We start from the raw sequence: 20296 nt of genomic DNA on the forward strand, positions 1-20296 counted from the left end.
AAATACAAAAAGTTCAGTTTTAGAGAGATTAAGTTTGAGGAACAGAGAGGTCCTGGATAACATCCAGCAGCAGACCCTTTAAGCATTATCATTTTAAATGTAAAAAATGTAAATGTTAAATGGAAACAATAACATAATGTGAAGCCAGGCTGACAGTACACTGCAATACAATGGGGTGCAATGCAATGCAGACGTATCTACGCCGCCATAGCTGTATCAATACCTACATATCACCCCATCACATTACTCCATAGTTGTAACAATTAATATATTAGAGGAATTATATTATGATGCAATTTTTTTTATTATTATTATTTTTGAAAACTGGAAAAACATAAAAAACTATAAAAATTGTGCATGACTATAATGGTACTGACCTGAGGAATAAAGATAACATGGCAGCTGTAGGGCTACAAGCTGGAGGTCACAGCTTTAAAAAAGATAACATGTTTAAAAAATTCTGAGTTGTAATTTTCTGACACTGCTTTATGAACATAGGTACAAAGCAGCCGACTAGCGCTAGGACCTTGGACAGAGCGCTCCTTCCACCTTCTAGGCCTAGCAGCCGATCAGCCATCACGTGGTAATGACATGTCACATGACGCTGAGCTGACAGCTTCCAGCCCCGCCTCTATGTGGGCGGAGCCAACATGTCTTTGTTCAAACTAATGCGCGACCCCGCGTCATTTGGCGCTTTTCAGGAACGCGCTTTGGAAACGTCTTTTTTTTTTCTTCTCACTTCTCGTGTTCACGACGACAGCGACGCGTCCTACAGCGTTATGTAGTCTCACACAGTGTAGTTAGATTAGCGACCGACCGCTTCTGTCTGCCTGAGAACACAAAAAAAAAAACATAAAATTAAGTAACGTCAGTGACATTCATGGAAAAACTATAAACGACATCCATTCTTCCCGCCCTGGAGCTCCGTGTAATAGAAACGGGAAGGATTACTAAAAAAAAATAAAGTGAAAAAATGTTTATTTCTAAAAAAAAAAATAATCCCGACCACTCTTAAAAATGAATAAATAAAAAAAAACGTGAAACAAGAATTTAGATCCTTATTCCTAATCTGCGGTGTGTGACAGGCTGCTTTGTGTGTCGCGCCCGCCCGCGCTGACCACTATAGTACAGTACAGTGTGTACCGCGCCCGCCCGTCACTATAGTACAGTATAGTGTGTATCGCGCCCGCCCGCAGCGCCGCTGTCCATCCCCATAGTGCAGTGTGTATCGCAGCTCTCTCTCTCTCTCTCTGTGTATCGCGCCCGCCCGTCACTATAGTACAGTATAGTGTGTATCGCGCCCGCCCGCAGCGCTGCTGCCCATCACCATAGTGCAGTGTGTATCGCAGCTCTCTCGCCCGCCCGCAGCGCTGCTGTCCATCCCCATAGTGCAGTGTGTATCGCAGCTCTCTCTCTCTCTCTGTGTATCGCGCCCGCCCGCAGCGCCGCTGTCCATCCCCATAGTGCAGTGTGTATCGCAGCTCTCTCTCTCTCTGTGTATCGCGCCCGCAGCGCCGCTGTCCATCCCCATAGTGCAGTGTGTATCGCAGCTCTCTCTCTCTCTCTCTGTGTATCGCGCCCGCCCGCAGCGCTGCTGTCCATCCCCATAGTGCAGTGTGTATCGCAGCTCTCTCTCTCTCTCTGTGTGTATCGCGCCCGCCCGCAGCGCCGCTGTCCATCCCCATAGTGCAGTGTGTATGGCAGCTTTGTGTTTGTGGGGCCCGCCCGCCCGCGGATTGAGCGCAGCTTCTTGTGTCTCGGGCCCGCCCGCCCTGTTTCTGCCCTCCCGCTCTCGTGTACAGCTGCAGTAGCACTAGCTCAGGGACCCGCCCGCTCCCGCCTGCCGTCTGCCGCTCGTCTCCGGTGCCGCCGCTGCCTGCCGCCCCGGTGTGAGGTGCTCTCGCTGCGGCTTCTCCCCGCCTCCCTTCTCCTCACGTGTCCCGGCGGCGGTGCAGGAGAGGCAGGGAAGGGATCTCCTCACATGACCCGTGTGTTTGTCCCCGTGATCAGATCCGTCGGGCCTCCCGCCTCCTCCTCCTCCCCGGGCCGCCCCGGGCCCCGGCCCCGCTCAGCCTGACCCGGGGGGGGCCCTCTCCCTGCCCGAGCCCCGACACATGGACATGCTGGACCAGAGCCTCGACTCCTCCGCTGCAGCCGCCAGGTGAGAACTCCAGCCCCGGGCTGCGGCCTACACCAGGGAGGGGGAGGAGGGCACAGGCCTGGTGTGTAATAACTGTGTAATATACGGTATATACTGTGAGGGCACAGGCCTGGTGTGTAATATACAGTATATAATGGAGGAGGGCACAGGCCTGGTGTGTAATAACTGTGTAATATACGGTATATACTGTGAGGGCACAGGCCTGGTGTGTAATATACAGTATATAATGGAGGAGGGCACAGGCCTGGTGTGTAATAACTGTGTAATATACAGTATATACTGTGAGGGCACAGGCCTGGTGTGTAATATACGGTATATACTGTGAGGGCACAGGCCTGGTGTGTAATATACAGTATATACTGTGAGGGCACAGGCCTGGTGTGTAATATACAGTATATAATGGAGGAGGGCACAGGCCTGGTGTGTAATAACTGTGTAATATACAGTATATACTGTGAGGGCACAGGCCTGGTGTGTAATATACGGTATATACTGTGAGGGCACAGGCCTGGTGTGTAATATACAGTGTATAATGGAGGAGGGCACAGGCCTGGTGTGTAATAACTGTGTAATATACGGTATATACTGTGAGGGCACAGGCCTGGTGTGTAATAACTGTGTAATATACGGTATATACTGTGAGGGCACAGGCCTGGTGTGTAATATACAGTATATAATGGAGGAGGGCACAGGCCTGGTGTGTAATATACAGTGTATAATGGAGGAGGGCACAGGCCTGGTGTGTAATATACAGTATATACTGTGAGGGCATAGGCCTGGTGTGTAATATACGGTATATACTGTGAGGGCATAGGCCTGGTGTGTAATATACGGTATATACTGTGAGGGCACAGGCCTGGTGTGTAATATACGGTATATACTGTGAGGGCACAGGTCTGGTGTGTAATAACTGTGTAATATACGGTATATACTGTGAGGGCACAGGCCTGGTGTGGAATAACTGTGTAATATACGGTATATACTGTGAGGGCACAGGCCTGGTGTGGAATAACTGTGTAATATACGGTATATACTGTGAGGGCACAGGCCTGGTGTGTAATATACGGTATATACTGTGAGGGCACAGGTCTGGTGTGTAATAACTGTGTAATATACGGTATATACTGTGAGGGCACAGGCCTGACACGTATTTAACAGCCTGGTGTGTAATAACCCTATAATATACAGTGTATAATGGAGGAGGGCACAGGCCTGGCACACATATAACAGCCTGGTGTATAATAACTGTGTAATATAAAGTATATACTGTGAGGGCACAGGCCTGACACCTATATAACAGCCTGGTGTGTAATAACCCTATAATATACAGTGTATAATGCAGGAGGATACAGGCCTGGCACACATATAGCAGCCTGGTGTGTAATAACCCTATAATATACAGTGTATAATGGAGGAGGGCACAAGCCTGACACCTATATAACAGCCTGGACTGTAATAACCCTATAATATACAGTATATAATGTGTGAGAGGGAGTAGGGTACAGGCCTGACACCTATATATCAGCCTGGTTTGTAATAATCATATAATATACAGTATATACTGTAAGGGGGAAAAGGCCTGACACCTATATAACAGCCTGGACTGCAAGAACCCTATAATATACAGCATATAATGTGTGAAGGGGAGAAGGGCCTGACACTATGTAACAGCCTGGAGTGTAATAACTGTATAATATACAGTATATAATGGAGGAGGGCACATGCCTGTTACCTATATATTACCCTGGAGTGTAATAACCCTATAATATACAGCATATAATGGAGGAGGGCACAGGCCTGACACCTGGATTACAGCCTGGACTGTAATAACCCTATAATATCCAGTGTATAATGGAGAAGGGCACAGGCCTGTCACCTATATATCAGCCTGGACTGTAATAAGTGTGTAATATCCAGTGTATAATGGAGGAGAGAACAGGCTTGACACCTATATATCAGCCTGGAGTGTAATAACCATATAATATACAGTATATAATTTGTTAGGGGGAGGAGGGCACAGGCCTGACACCTATATAACAGCCTGGAGTGTAATAACCCTATAATATACAGTATATAATGAAGAAGGGCACAGGCCTGGCACCAATAGATCAGCCTGGAGTGTAAAAACCCTATAATATACAGTGTATACTGTGAGGGTACAGGACTGTCACCTATATATCAGCCTGGTGTGTAATAACCCTATAATATACAGTATATAATTGAGGAGGGTACAGGACTGGCACCTACATATCAGCCTGCTGTGTAATAACTATATAATATCCAGCATATACTATGTGAAGGGCAGGAGTGCACAGGACTGGGACCTATATATTAGCCTGGTGTGTAATACCCCTATAATATCCAGTGTATTATGGAGGAGGTATAACAGCCTGGTGTGTAATAACCCTATAATATCCAGTATATACTGTGAGGGCACAGGCCTGGCACCTATATAACAGCCTGGACTGTAATAACCCTATAATATACAGTGTATAATGGAGGAGTTATAACAGCCTGGAGTGTAATAACCCTATAATAATCGGTGTATAATGTAGGAGGGCACAGGCCTGACACCTATAATAGCCTGTAGTCTAATAATATCCAGGTGTGTGATATCATATAATGTATGGGGGGGGGCACAGACCTGACACATATACAACAGCCTAGATTGTAATAACCGGTGTATAATGTAGGAGGGCACAGGCCTGACACCTATATAACAGCCTGGAGTCTAATAATATCTAGGTGTGTGATATCATATAATGTATGGGGTGGGGGGGCACAGACCTGACACATATACAACAGCCTGGAGTGTAATAACTATTATATACCTGCCTGATTATACACCCCATAGCCTGACTCGTAGGGCAGTCTTGTCTATAATTGCTGTGTATTATTATATTACATGTGAGGGTGCTGGACACTATGGGCTATACCAGTGTCTGACGTATACAGCCTGGTGTGTAATAATGTATTATGTGAGGGGAGGAGGCTACACATACAGCAGACTGGTGTATAGTAATATAAAACATCTGTATATAATCTCCTGCTCTTAAGTAGTGTATAATAACATCACATGTACAGTATGTGTATATATTACACACTAGTGACGGGAGCTGTATACTATCCTCATTCTCCTATACATTGTAATATTATCACTCACATCCCATCACTGCCGTGTAATATTATATCCCTCACATCCCATAATATCCCATCACTGCTGTGTAATAATAGTAATATTATATCCCTCCCATCCCATAATATCCCATCACTGGTGTGTAATAATATATTATATCCCTCACATCCCATAATATCCCATCACTGGTGTGTAATAATATATTATATCACTCACATCCCATAATATCCCATCACTGGTGTGTAATAATATATTATATCACTCACATCCCATATTATCCCATCACTGGTGTGTAATAATATAATATATCACTCACATCCCATAATATCCCATCACTGGTGTGTAATAATATAATATATCACTCACATCCCATAATATCCCATCACTGGTGTGTAATCATAGTATTATATAATTTCCTGGCACATATCAGAGTGGTGTATAATGATAGTAATGGTATGATATAAGGGCAGCTGTATATCCTCCTCCTGGTGTGTAATAATATATCACTCACTTCCCATAATATCCTATTACTGGTGTGTAATCATAGTATTCCATCAGAGTGGTGTATAATGATAGTAATGGTATGATATTAGGGCACCTGTATCTCCTCCTCCTGGTGTGTAATATTACCTGCTCTGTGTAATACCACTTGTGCCCTGTAGTGGCCGCTGTGGGAGATGTCTTAGCTGCACACAGCCTTCAGCTTCCTCCCATAGCCTTTGCTTGGAGACTGTATGTAATAACTGCATGAGTGTACTGACAGCACCGTAAAGAAGCAGAAGGACCATCAATAGTCAGTCCCCCCGATCCTCAGTCCCCCTCCTTTTCGCCTTTGTCCAGCTGTTACCCTCTGGTGGTCTTGCTGTATGGCTATGGACAGGGTGATGTGTAAGCATGGAGGGTCTCAGTGTCCCATATAGAACACAATCTGCAGCCCTCTTGCTCGTGTGAACTACAATCCCCATCATGCTTGGAAACCCTCTCTGTCTGTCAGTCTGCCCAGGCATGATGGGAATCGTAGTTTTGCAGCAAGTAGTGCACGCCTGTTTAGAGGCTGATAAGCGGTGACGTGTCCATCAGGATTACAGCTCCTGCTGCACATATGCAGCGTCACTGCAGGAGATGTCACTGAGCAGAAAGGCTTGTTTGCTTTACGGAAATCCTGCTCCTTAGAAAGCTGGGTGACAGCGGGGGAACTTACTGGGGGTGGCAACAGCAAGCCCCCCCCCCCCCCCCCCCCCCCCAAAAAAAATAAAGTTTATTTTTCGAGGTTCCTGTATAGGATTAATCAGTCCCTGCCTGCATCATCCTGTCCTGCCATCTGTCTACATCCGGCTCTCCCCAATAGCTTCCTGCGGCCTCCTGGGTGAGGCGTCTTATCTGTCCCTAGTAAAGCTGGGTGGCAGCCAGTGTGCTTGTAGCCATAGGAGACTGGTGTGTTGTGGCTGCAGCTAAGTGACAGATAGTGTCAGGGCTGGGGAAGGAGAGGTCACGTGACCGTGTCACATGACTGCCTGTAGTGATGTCATCGCAGATTGTTGTCCGTCCCAGGAATCCAGCGTCGCAGACTGTTCTGTAGAATCTCCAGTGACTGCAGGACTACAACTCCCAGCATGTACTGACAATCCTCATGTAGATCTATTATTACAGGCATAAAGAGGTGCACTGTGCTTATTCTGGATGTAACACAGCAGTGTGATACTTTGTTGTTTTTTTTTTACATGCTTTTGTATGTTTTTGTGTGGACATTGCAGATACATCTTTTGCATACATAAAGCACATGAGGGTCACCTTACTTGTAAGCAACTTTATTTTCAGGTCTCAAAATACCCTGTGTGAACAGAGCCAAGTGGTAGAAGTTTAGCTGCAGCTGATCCTCCTCCTTCATATACATGCAGGCTGCCCCGGGCCGAGCATATATGTATATAAGGAGAAGGCTGATACCTGACAGCTATTGTGCATGGATTGCAGACCCCTGTATTAGTAGTTTGGCTGGAGACCACCGCCACCCCTGTCCTTGTATCCTTATTAACCCGACGCGGTTGTTGTTTCTGTTTAGTCCTTTTGCAGCAGATGTTGTTACGTTACTTCCAGCTCTGTGATTCTTCATCGTTTCCCTCTCCTCCATAATCCTCTGCTTCTCCTTTCAGATAAGTGGGTCACTCTCATGGACGCCATGCCTCCTCTCAGCCGCTGCTTTTATAAAATATTCAGGGATCGGGGGGCCTTAAAGGCCATTACACCTGGTGTATTAGAAGATGTATAGCCCTCTATGGCAGCCGTCCATTGTATATACAGTGGAGCGGCCTGGAAAAGAACTGGCTTCCCGGTCTGTGATAGCAGTCCGATAGACGTGGACTGGATCTGCAGCTGCTGTGAAACTACAACTCCCAGCATGCCCTGTCAGCTGAAGGCTGGGAGATGTAGCTTTACAGGCACAGGTTACAGAGCACTGTGCTAAAGCTGCTACCATTATAGGGATTACAGATAATCCCATTGAATGCTATTGGGCCTGACGCCAGCCTTGTGCTCCGGTTATGATAAGCTCCTATGACCCGGCTTTGGGAAAGTGTAAATTCTTGAACTCCTCACATCTTGTTATTACAGACAATAATACAGTCATCGCCAACCTGAGGCCCTCCAGCTGTAGCAGAACTACAACTCCCATAATGACCTTTGGCTCTCCAGCTGTAGCAGAACTATGACTCCCATAATGACCTTTGGCTCTCCAGCTGTAGCAGAACTACAACTCCCATAATGACCTGTGGCCCTCCAGCTGTAGCAGAACTACAACTCCCATAATGACCTGTGGCCCTCCAGCTGTAGCAGAACTACAACTCCCATAATGACCTGTGGCTCTCCAGCTGTAGCAGAACTACGACTCCCATAATGACCTGTGACTCTCCAGCTGTAGCAGAACTACAACTCCCATGATGACCTGTGACTCTCCAGCTGTAGCAGAACTACAACTCCCATAATGACCTGTGGCTCTCCAGTGGTAGAAACTACAACTCCCAGCATGCCTTAACATTCTGTGGCTCTGCAGTAATTGCAAAACTACAACTTCCATCGTGAACTGTGGCTCTCCAGTGGTTGCAGAACTACAGCTCCCAGCATGCCCTAACAACATGTGGCTCTACAGTGGTTCCAACTCCTATCATGCAACAATAGCTGAGGTTAGGAGTTGTAGTTTTGCTGCCACTGGAAAGCTACGGGTTGTTAGGCATATTGCGAGTTGTAATTTTGCTTCCACTTGTAGTTACGGCATGATGGGTGTTGTAGTTTTGAAGCCCCTGGAGAGCAGTAAGTGGCTAGGGCATGATGGGAGTCTTCCCCTTTTTAGCCCCTTAAGAGTGGTAGGTAGGGCATGATGGGAGTTGTAGTGTTGCAGCCTCTGGAGAGCTATGGGTTAGGCATCCCGGCAGTGATGGGAGTTGTAGTGTTGCAGTGTTAGATCTAAAGATGGAGAATTCCTTTAAAATGTATGCAAAAATATGTAAATCCCTTCTTGTGCCAAAATCTATCAGCCCCTGCGTTGTGATTGCTGCAGCGGAGCAGATGCTTCTTATATTACCTTAGTGGATGAGCAGAGGTTACTGTGTCAGGGCACGGCAGGTCCCATAGTCCAGGATAACTGGGGTGCCGGCACCTTCCACAGTACACAAACCCCCCCCCCCCCCCATGCAGGGACATACATACCCCCTTCTACCCATCCCCTAATTTTCACCACCCGTGAAAGTGTTAATCTTTTCCGACAAGACGATTAAAATGCAAGGAGGCCAGCACACATTAATAGGAAGCAGACAGCAGCTAAAGCCGAGCAGCCGGATGACTTCAAAGGGAAAGAGACTACGGAAGCCGTCACCTCTATGGGACGGGCGCGATGTCTGCAGAGAAGCTGCGGCAGAATGAGAGAGTCTGCAGAGTCCAGCACCATTTTTAGTATAATATCTGCCATGTCTGGGCCTGGGAGACGTCACCTGCCCCGGTGGTCGGAGGGTTTCCTAGTGTGATCAGTATACCAAATGTATTCTATTTAGCATCAACCAGTGCCCCATAATAACCCGCTGCCACAGGGGCTGCAGGCGGCTGACTCCTGTATCTCCTCTAATATCCTGCTCTTTGACATGGCCGCCACATGTTTCCCTCCAGCCGTGCAGCCTGTGGGGTACAGCTGGCGGCTTCCCTTACATATGCATTATAATCCGTTTAGCTATAGCTCCTATGTGTGTACAGAGCAGACAATGGCCGCCCTGTTCCCCTCCGCAGTCTCCTTACATACACATCCTATACACATCATCACATGTTTGTTTGTTTTCCTTTAGTTATATAAATAAAGCTAGGTGATTGTAAAGTAGAAATTTCTGCAACTTTCTGATGATCCGTGGGATCGGTTCTCTATCCTGTCCAGTATATCTGCTTAGTCAGTGACCGGGAAGGTCTCTAAGGGCCATATTATATGAGGCGATTATCGTGCGAATTTAAACGATAATCGTTCTGTGTAATTGCAGGCAACGATCGAAAAATCCTTTGTATGTCATTGATCATTGGTTTAGGTCTGAACCTAAAATTATCGTTAATCGTTTGCTGTAATTCCACGTTCGTTCGCTCAAGTTCTGCATTTGTTCACTAATCGTTCAGTGTAATTGCACATTGTCCATTGTTTTGCTGGGATCAGAAGTAAACGATCATAGTAACGATCGTAACTAACGACAATCGTTCTGTGTAATATGGTGATTGATTTTTAGGTTAATGGTAAACGATCTCGTTTGCAGTCGTTTATCATTAATCGTTAAAAATCTCTCCGTGTAATAGGACCCTAAGGCTGCAGCCTGCTCCTGACTACTCCTGCTCTCACAGCTCAGGGATTGTTAGGCTGCATTCACATTTAAGTGGAGGAAAAAACGAAAACGCAAAAGTGACAATTGGCCCGGTCCTTTAAAGCGACTCTGTACCCACAATCTGACCGCCCCCCCCCCCAAACCACTTGTACCTTCGGATAGCTGCTTTTAATCCAAGATCTGTCCTGGGGTCCGTTTGGCAGGTGAAGCAGTTATTGTCCTAAAAAACAACATTTAAACTTGCAGCCCTGTGTCAAACGGGAGTATCTGTGCCCTAACTTTGCACCACCCCTCCGTCCCTCCTCCCCACCCTCTTCATCATTAGGAATGCCACTGGAACATTTTCTCTATGCTGAACATTGCACAGGTGCTTAAAGGGGTAGTGCGGCGGTAAAGAATTATTCACAGAATAACACACATTACAAAGTTATACAACTTTGTAATGTGTTATGTTTGTGAATCGTCCCCTTCCCCGTGTCCCACCACCCCCACCCGTGTACCCGGAAGTGTGGTGCGCTATACATACCTGTCACGTGCCGACCTCTGTCTCCGATCTTCAGTCAGTGACGTCTTCTTCAGGCGGCCGGCGAACAGCTCCGACTGTCATGAATGCCGGCCGCCCTCTGCAGCGTCATCCGATGCTCAGCCGCGATTGGCTGAGCATAGCTGTGCTCAGCCAATCGTGGCTGAGCAGCTGATGACTTTCTGCCACCAATTGATTTGAAAGATAAAAAAAAATTGGGTGAACAACCCCTTTAAGTGAAGCTGAGTTGTAATACCACACACTATCTGAGGACAGGGAAGGCGCTAGCTATATATATATATATATATATATATATATATATATATATATATATATATAATTTATTTATTTATTTTTTGAATCATGTAATTATTTTATAATTGTGGGCAGTGTGGTGAGGCTTTCCATCTTGCCGTGCTGTATGTGGCCGTACATCAGCTGTATGTATGTCAGTCTGTGTCAGCAGAGTAATGCGAGTCCTCCATCACACATGGTTTCTCCCTGGGGCTGAGTCATGAGAAGCTTCACAACAAGACGGAGCGAGCCAAAGCATTCCTGACGGCAACACCCACTGAGCTGTAATATCTGGGCACAGGAGACATGGCCGTCCGTCCGTCATCACATGGCAGCACATTAAAGACAAGGGGGGGGGGGGAGCCATGGTGGAGTCACAAGGCTGCCCCTTATATCGACTTCTGTGGGAATAACCCAGCCAGACAGCCATGTCATCTGTAGTTCACACTGTGTCTCTGCTGCTGGTCAGGGTACATGACGTGTTCTTAATAAAGGGGTAGTCAACTCTATAGACATGTATACCATACACCTAGCAGTGGGGGACAACCTCTAGGCTTCTATTTCATCTGAGCGGAGGTCACATAGTACAATCAGTCTCCGAGAATGGGGGCTTAGAGAACTCAGGTCATACAATACTGGAGAATGACTGTGTGTCTGTGCCCCCATCTGGCGCCCCCTATGCTCAGTTATGTAGGGCAGCAGCCCCATGGCACACTTTTGTTGTCTGCATATCCGTGACTTCTAAGTTATCGTGTTGTGACGTCATCTTACACCTATTCTCCTTTTGTTCTTGCAGTCACGATAAAGGACAGGAAGCGGATGAAGTGGTAGAGTTACAGGAAGGTAAGTACCTATAGCAGTGTATGGTGTCAGCGGGTGGACTTAAAGGGGTTCTCACCTCATACGAAGGTTATCATATAACTGAAAGTTCCACAATTCAATAAAATATTATATGTGTCTGCTGTCAGTGAGTAGAGACGTTACCTACCATGATTGTGGTCAGGACACGCTTCCAGCCTCTCGGTGTACGGATGATCTCATCCATAATTCGGTCATTCTCTTCTCTTACCAGGAGAGGAAACCAGTGCCGACGAGCATACGGCGGTGGCCATTGCCACAGTGCAGCAAGCAGCCTTTGCAGACCACAACATTCAGTACCAGTTCCGCACAGAGAACAATGGAGGACAGGTAAGTGCTTAGTTCACATTAAATATGTGTGTACGTATGTGTGTATATATGTATGTGTATCTATATATATAATATATATATATATATATATATATATATATATATATATATATATATATATATATTTGTGTGTGTGTTAGAATCAGGGAGTTGGCGCCATCTGAGTGATAGTTTTAGCTGGCTGCATGGAGAGTGGTCCGCACTTGAAGTGTGAAAGACTTAAAGGAACCGGATTTCCTTATTATACATTGTTTCCTATGTGATTGCAGGTGACATACAGAGTCGTCCAGGTGACAGACGGTCAGCTGGACGGTCAGGGCGATGCAACTGGAGCAGTGAGCGTTGTTTCAACGACTGCGTTTACTGGCACCCCACAAGCTGTGGCGCAGGTGAGACATGGTGACCCAATGCGGTAAGATAACCAGTACTGGATGAGTAATGTATGTACACAATGACACATTTAGGAGTCCCTCATGAGGGTCTCATCTACCACCTTGTTGCTTAAGGGTGCCTTCACACCTACTGGATCCGCAGCGAGATCCGCTGCGGATCCAGACCCAATCATCCCTATAGAGCACATACTCGTAGCGGGATTGACATCCTGCTGGGAGTATGTGCATTAACCCCCCGCAGCCCGCCGCCAAGAGCATACATTACCTGCGACGGGGCTGTGCGTGAGGCTCCCAGCTCCGGTACTGCTCAGCCAATCAATGCTGCCGTGCACTGATTGGCTGAGCGGGGCCAGAGCCGGGAGCCTAACATGCAGCTGCGTCACCGAGCAGGTAATGTATGCTCTTGGCGGGGGGCTACGGACGGCAAGGGGTTAATGCACATACTCCCAGCAGGATGTCAATCCCGCTACGAGTATGTGCTCTATAGGGATGATTGGGACTGAATCTGTAGCGGATCTCGCTGTAAATCTGCAGCATGAAATCTGCTGAGGATCTGGTAGGTGTGAAGGCACCCTTACAGACAAAGAGGAAGTAAAGGGGGGTCAGCTGTGATGTGACTTAATTTCCTGTATCTGTAGTATGTAGACTGCTGAGCTCTCAGCTTGTGCTGTTGTTGTGTACAGGAAACTTACGTATGAAGTAATGGTTCTTGTTATGACTGGTAAATATCTGAACACTTGAGGTCACTGGAGAGGTCCTGTGTTACATATCCTGAACCGCTGATATAGAGTTCAGCTGGGTTCTCTGCGGTTATAGTTGAGCAGCTTCATACATCACATGTAGCGTCAGGCGTTGTTTCTGAGGTCAAATATCTGACCATTCATTGTATAAGTAGTCTAACTGTGGTCATTGGGGTTGCAGGCGGTCATCCAGAACCCCTTCAGCAATGGCGGAAGCCCCTCCACGGATGCGGTCAGTGGTGAGGCGCGCTTTGCATACTTCCCCGCTTCCTCTGTGGGCGACACAACGGCCGTGTCCGTTCAGACTGCCGACCCTGCGCTGACTCAAGCAGGAGGTAAGTGCCACTCGCTTCAGTGATCATCCATACTGTAGGGGAAAACGGAGAACCCCCACATCCGTGACATCAACCCCATCAAACAAGGTTGATGTCAACAGGTAAAGGGAACCGGTCATGCTGCTTGAACTATGAATCATCTGGGCAGTCCCCATTATATTATGGCCAACGGTGCAGGCAGAAGTCATCTCTCTCTCTATACCCAAATCTGGAGAAAAGCTGTGAGGGGACCACCCCGAGGACTGGTGAGGTGGGGCAAAGCTGCTGGGCATCGCACAGGTTACTCGTGCTTCATACAGCATGAAAGTAATGACAGGTTCCCTTTCAGTTTTGCTCACTCTTCCCTTATTACCTCCAGAGAATCTGTCCCAGTCATGTGATGCCTATTTTGCACCCCAATAATTGTTCAGCATAATCTTTACCTGTGTGAGCTTCAGAACAGATATTCATTCACTATTTAAGATTCTGATTCAATGACAGCAAGCAGAGATCTTATGACGCTGGATTACTGGAACGGCAGATGGCGTGTGACAGAACATGTAGTAATATGTTGGTGTTTCTACCATCAGGGCAGTTCTATGTCATGATGACCCCGCAAGACGTGCTTCCTGCAGGGACACAGAGGACGATCGCTCCGCGCACTCACCCCTACTCTCCGTACGTATCAGTACCATACTCTGCTAGGTTATGGCTGCAAATTGTCTTGGTTGCGCGACGTAAAGATGTGATATGACATCACATATGACTGTTAATGTGGTTGATTTGTGACTTGCAACCTACAACGACACAACTGGCGCTCAAAATGCAAACCTGTGTTTTCGGTCACATGCTACGCTTGACTTGCCAGCACTGATGTCAATGTAAGTCATGTGTGACTGTGACCTGCTTAACCCCTTAACGACCATGGGCGTACATTTACACCCCCCCGCTGCCTGAGCCTTAACGCTGGAGGACGTAAATGCACGCCCTGCCGGGGTCCCGGGCTATGGAGCGGGCTCAGGAGCTGAGCTCGCTACCTACAGCCAGGCCCTCCCTCCATTTTATACATAAAACACATAAAAATAATAAAGCTAATTAACGTATAATACACTGTAGCGTGCGTAATTGTCCGATCTAATAAAATAAAGCAATGTTGTTCCCGCATGGTAAACTGTGTGAACAAAAAGCGGTAAAAAACAAACACTAAGATTGCTTTTTTTTTTTTTTTTTTTTTTTTTTTTAATGACCATTTTATGTATAAAAAAAAATAATAATAAAAAGTGATCAATATGTTTGATCTAGTGAAAAAAATCTAGGTGAAAATATAAAAGCGCTATAAGAGTCACAATACGGCCATTTTAGAATAAAAATAAAAAGTCAGTTTTACCATAAAGTGCATTACGTAAACACGGAACACCCCTAAAATTTGTGGAATCACATTCTTTGACCCAAATTCACCCCATAAATGATATTTCGGGGGTTCCATCATTCATTTTATGACAGATTCAAAGATGCCATTACAAATTACACCTGTTCCTGAAAAAAAAAACAAGACCTCACATGGTCCTGTAGGTGGAAAAATAAGAGTTCTGTGTCTTAGAAGGTGAGGAGGAAAAAATGAAAACACAAAAGGGACAATTGGCCCAGTCCTTAAGGGGTTAAAGAGGTTGTTCACCAAAACCATTTTTTTCCTTCAAATTAACTGGTCCCAGAAAGTGCCAGAAATTTGTACATTTGCTCTATTAAAAAAAAAAAAAAAACTCAAGTTTTCCCATACTAATCAGCTGCTGTATGTCCTGCAGGAAGTGGTGTATTCTCTCCAGCCTGACACAGTGCTCTCTGTGGCCACCTCTGTCCATGTTAGAAACTGTCCAGAGCAGGAGCAAATCCGCACACAAAACCTCTCCTGTTCTGCACAGTTCCGGACATGGACAGAGGTGGCAGCAGAGAGCACTGTGTCAGACTAGAAAGAATACACCACTTCCTGCAGGACATACAGCAGCGGATAAGTAAATTACAAATCTGTATAACTTTCTGAAACCAGTTAATTTAAAAGATTTTCGCTGCAGTACCCCTTTAACCCTTTGTATACAAAGCCATCTAGGCCTTTAGTTGTGAGCGCAGTTTGTCACTGGAGCTTGTGTTTCTTTTATTAGAAAAATGGATGGGAACAGAACTCCCCGGGATGAGAGGCGTAGAGCACAACACAATGAAGGTAAGCCACCATCTCTCGCTCTCCTCTTTGTCATCGTGTCTCGTGCTTCCAGGCCTAATTTCCTCTTTCTTTTTTTTCTTTTCTTCTTGCAGTGGAAAGGCGACGAAGAGACAAGATTAACAATTGGATTGTCCAGCTATCGAAAATCATTCCAGACTGCAACATGGAGAGCAGCAAGACGGGAGCAGTAAGAGCAGCACCATACTGTAGTATACTGTGACGGCTATGGAAGTCTTTGAACCCATGTCTATTGCATTGCTGCTAGTTTTACAATGATTTGCAGTTGGTTTTCATTGACTGTGTTCTCCCCATTGGCTTCTGCAGCTTGTATATGTATTCAGAACACTCCCTCAGGCAGCGGTGAGTCGGCCCCTCTCGTCTCTCCTCAAGAGTAATCTTAGCTGAAATCTGTAAATCAAATAGATGAATGTTCAGGAGAGGCGTGAGAAGAGCTACAGGGTGAGCTCGGCAACTTCCAGCTGCCATTGTAGTGTACGGACATGCCGCCTGCACAAGCCAAAGGGTGGAAACCAATTACAAATCGTTGTGCAGTGAAACCTTGGATTACAAGTAACTTGGTATGAGAGCGCTTTGCGAGACGAGCGTATAATTTTATAACTATATAGCCCCCTGTGTCCCCATCCTGACAAAGTAGTGGGGAGAAAGCCCTCTCATTGTAACCCACTGCTACTAAATCAACTGTGCTGGTGATCGGACGCTCCGGTGCTGTCCGTGTCACCACTGTTTCTCTGTGACACCTTCACCGATGGCAGCTCCAGGCAGCCGGCAACAGGACCAGCAGGTTTGCAGCCACCTGTGTGTGGAGGGAGAGGGAACCAATTAACCCCTTCTTTACTGATAGTGTTCTTTATTGGTACAGAACACTTGCCTACCCTATTTATGGGTTGTGGAAGGAATCGTCTGCATTTCAGTTATTTGTAATAAGAAAATTTGCTTTGATATACGAGTAATTTGGATCACGGGTACGTTCCCGGAACAAATTATGCTCCTAATCCAAGGTTTCACTGTACTTCTAAAAGTCTATGCAATACATGAAAAAAATGGTTCAATGATGCCTACAGCCTTTAAGGAACTCTTAACTGTCCTTAAAAATCTTTTGGCAGGAATCAATAGTCCAGGCGATTTTAAGAAACTTTGTAATTGGGTTTATTAGCTAAAAAATGCATTTTTATCATGAATAAGCAGTTTGAAGCTCTCCCCCCTGTCTTTATGGTTGTCTATGGAGAGGGGTGGAGGGAGATGAGGCACCAAAACAGGACAACAAAGAGTTAATTTACAGCTACATCACTGGGCTATCTCCTCTGAAATCGGCACTGACTTCTCTGACCTCTGAATACCGGCTTTCACACAGGTCCCGCTGTGTAATCATTTGTTCTCTGCTAGATTACACAGGGCTCGACTTATGTAAAAGAGTCGAGATTTCCTGATAATGAGCAGTGGATGAGAGAAAGGAAGGAGGGGGGGACCTGGGGAAAGTCTTTTGAATGCATTTGCCTAATAAACCCAATTACGTTGTTTTTTTTTAAATTGCCTGTAGCATTGATTTATGCAAAAAATAATTAAAATTAGACAGTGACACTTAGTTATTGCAGGGCAGGAAATTCCTATATCGCTTGCATCTTACGTTTCTTTTTGGGGGTATTGTTTTTATGGCTGTAATAGGTAGAGATGTAACTGGAAAGCTGTGTGACAGCATATGACTGAGCGATACACTGTTCAGGAACACAGAGAATAAGACAATCTGTAGCTGTGATGGCAGTGGATGGATCCCTTTACAATGCACTACATTCACGTTTCCTGTCTTTGCTTCTTGGTTGTAATAAATCCCGTTGTTTTCCGGTGCACAGCAGAGTAAAGGCGGAATCCTTTCCAAAGCCTGCGACTACATCCGCGAGCTGCGCCAGACAAATCAGCGCCTGCAGGAATCCTTCAAGGAGGCCGAGCGGCTGCAGATGGACAACGAGATGCTGCGTCAGCAGGTCTGTAATTGTGGTTTATATCGGGTAGTTGTGTCATGTACAGATTTTCTGGTGTCTTAATGGGGTAGTGCGGCGCTAAACAATTATTCACTAAATAACACACATTACAAAGTTATACAACTTTGTAATGTATGTTATGTTGGTGAATGGCCCCTTTCCCCGTGTTACAAGCCCCCCCCCCCCCCCAGCCGCGATTGGCTGAGCATAACTGGCCGGCACGAGGGACGGTCGGAGCGGTTCGGCCGCCCGCCCGAAGATGACATCTGTGTCACAAGATGGCGGATGGGGGTCGACACGGATCAGGTGAGTATAGAGTACTACACTTCCGGGTACACGGGTGGGGGGACACGGGAAGGGGGCCATTCACTAACGTAACATACATTGCAAAGTTGTATAACTTTGTAATGTGTGTTATTTAGTGAATAATTGTTTAGCGCCGCACTACCCCTTTAATGTAGAACAGTGGGGGAGGCTTCTCACAGCAGGAGAGATGGCAGCACTGGGGTCCTCTGTTACATCTTTAGCTTCATTGAAATCCCATCAGCCCCAGAGTCAGCAGGTGGTACCACAAGGGGACCCATGTTCTAAAGCCCCCATGCACATTAGAGAAGAGTTGACCAAACCCACTGATTTCCCCATCCCTGATCTAATGTGTATAGCAAGTCTAAGGGGTTAAAGGAGTATTCTAGTCAGGTAAAATACATGTTGAATCATCCCCCCCCCCCGGAGGCAAACAATTTGTTCCATACTTACCTTATCAGTCTCCTTCCCCCATCTCTGGAGAGGGGGGCTAGACGGAGTGAACTGCTTAGTTTTCTGTGTCTTCACCAGAAAGCAGCTGCTCAGAACTGGGGGAAGGAGACTGAATAGATAAGACTGAATAGATAATGGATAAGTAGGGAACAAATTGTTACTCTCCAGGAGGGGGGGATGATTTCACATGTATTTTACCTGACTGGAATACTCCTTTAAGTAGATGAGGGACCCCAGCAGTTAGTCACAGCTTACTCCAGTGTGTGTTGGCATGGGCACAGGTTCTAAAGCGGCTTGATTTTTACATGCGCTGTATTTGCAGGGGGAATATCTGTAGTTGATTTGCAGATCTATAACTTGTCCTTTCCCATTCCCTTCACAGATAGAAGACCACAAGAACGAGAACACCCTCCTGAGATCGCAGCTGCAGCAGCACGGCATCGAGGTGGTGGAAGAGGCTCCCCGGCAGTAGACGCAGCACTGCGCTCCTTCTCCTTGTGTGGCTGCAGGGAGTCAAAGATGCCACGAAAATAAAACAGAAACTTGTATATCAGCACCTCCCTTCGTTTTACCCTGTCCACCTTTTGCCCTGCTCACCTGCCACCACCCCGCATCTACCCAGCCTTCCACTCCCTTTACAATAACCGTGTCAAAGATCTTTCTCCATCCTGGTGAAGAAGATTGTGAACTGTTGTGGCACAGGGGAGGGGGGGAGGGACTGCCACTGGTCTTCCTATGCAGACGGGAGAACCCTTTGCCCCCTCTTCAACTAGGAACATGCTTACCTTGGAAACTTTTCCGGCCTCTTCACTGCCAGGGACTTGCATGGGGCTGACAGAAGGGCTGCCCGAGTGGCAGAGGGTTTAATACGTTTGCATTGCTCCAATTTTTTTTTATGGTAAATATATAAATATGAACCTTCCTTTAGACTTTTAGCAATGACAATAGATGAAACAACTTTCCCCACTTCCTTTTTTCCCCCTCCATTTTTTTTTTGTTACCTGTCGTAATCCTCTACAGTGTGTGACTATGCGGATCAACAAGTTGTAGCATTATCCTTTTAACTACTACGGCTTCCAGGAGAATTGCACATTGTTATTCAAAGCTAACAGGAGGTGCCAGAGGTACAATTCCTCCTTTTTCTTGCCTATAATGTTACAGAATTTGCTTCATTCTACACTTGCTGTTTTTATTTCGCCCTTCATAAACTGTACTGACAGACCTGTCTCTTGCAGCAAGAATAAACCGGCCACTAGATGGCAACAGAGCGCTATGTATCCCGCAGGTCTTGACGGCGCAGTAAAGTGTGACTCCACCATTGCACACCTGCTTTTACAGTACTCGTATATTATGTGGTCTAGTTTGTCTTACTTGGCATCTAGAGAGAGGCCCTCCATAAGAGTGACTTGTATAGGGGGTAACACAGCTAATGGGATACAGCAGTTCTTATTAATGTTGTCTATGGGGATCCTAATGGACACAGCAGTGCGCTGGTGATCAGAGATGAACCAATTTGCCAAATCCCAATCTTCTGATTGGTTTTAGTCTTGTAAAAGTCTTTCTCCGATTCCCCAGAGAAATCTGATGTGACAGTCCTAGAGGACCAGACTTCTCTGGGAGAATGAGAAAGTGGAACCAATCGATGTCGAATATGTTTAAGGAGTTATTCCACCTTTTTAAAGTGATGGCATATTGCTGCTTTGTTTAATGGAGGTTAAAAACCCTGGGGCCCTCCACTG

The 20296-nt window shown here is 46.2% G+C and overlaps 2 protein-coding genes across 2 annotated transcripts in view; one reads left to right on the forward strand and one right to left on the reverse strand.

The window, feature by feature from the left end:
- The window catches only part of LOC138769775 (natural cytotoxicity triggering receptor 3-like), a 13928-nt gene extending 11989 nt beyond the window's left edge, over nucleotides 1-1939 (reverse strand). The window contains exon 1 of the mRNA XM_069948455.1: nucleotides 378-1939. The gene's annotated coding sequence lies outside the window, so the exon portion shown is untranslated. The remainder of the gene's footprint in view (nucleotides 1-377) is intronic.
- On the forward strand, nucleotides 1750-19825 carry USF2 (upstream transcription factor 2, c-fos interacting). The gene is made up of 10 exons (XM_069948452.1): nucleotides 1750-2161; nucleotides 11752-11798; nucleotides 12028-12143; nucleotides 12413-12532; nucleotides 13457-13610; nucleotides 14180-14267; nucleotides 15746-15804; nucleotides 15897-15991; nucleotides 17673-17804; nucleotides 18940-19825. Exons 1-10 carry the CDS (start codon nucleotides 2115-2117, stop codon nucleotides 19027-19029), a joined length of 948 nt encoding a protein of 315 aa, XP_069804553.1. The 5' UTR covers nucleotides 1750-2114; the 3' UTR covers nucleotides 19030-19825.
- Nucleotides 19826-20296: the final 471 nt, after the last annotated feature.

Source organism: Dendropsophus ebraccatus, chromosome 12, assembly GCF_027789765.1.
Source record: "Dendropsophus ebraccatus isolate aDenEbr1 chromosome 12, aDenEbr1.pat, whole genome shotgun sequence".
NCBI lineage: Eukaryota > Metazoa > Chordata > Amphibia > Anura > Hylidae > Dendropsophus > Dendropsophus ebraccatus.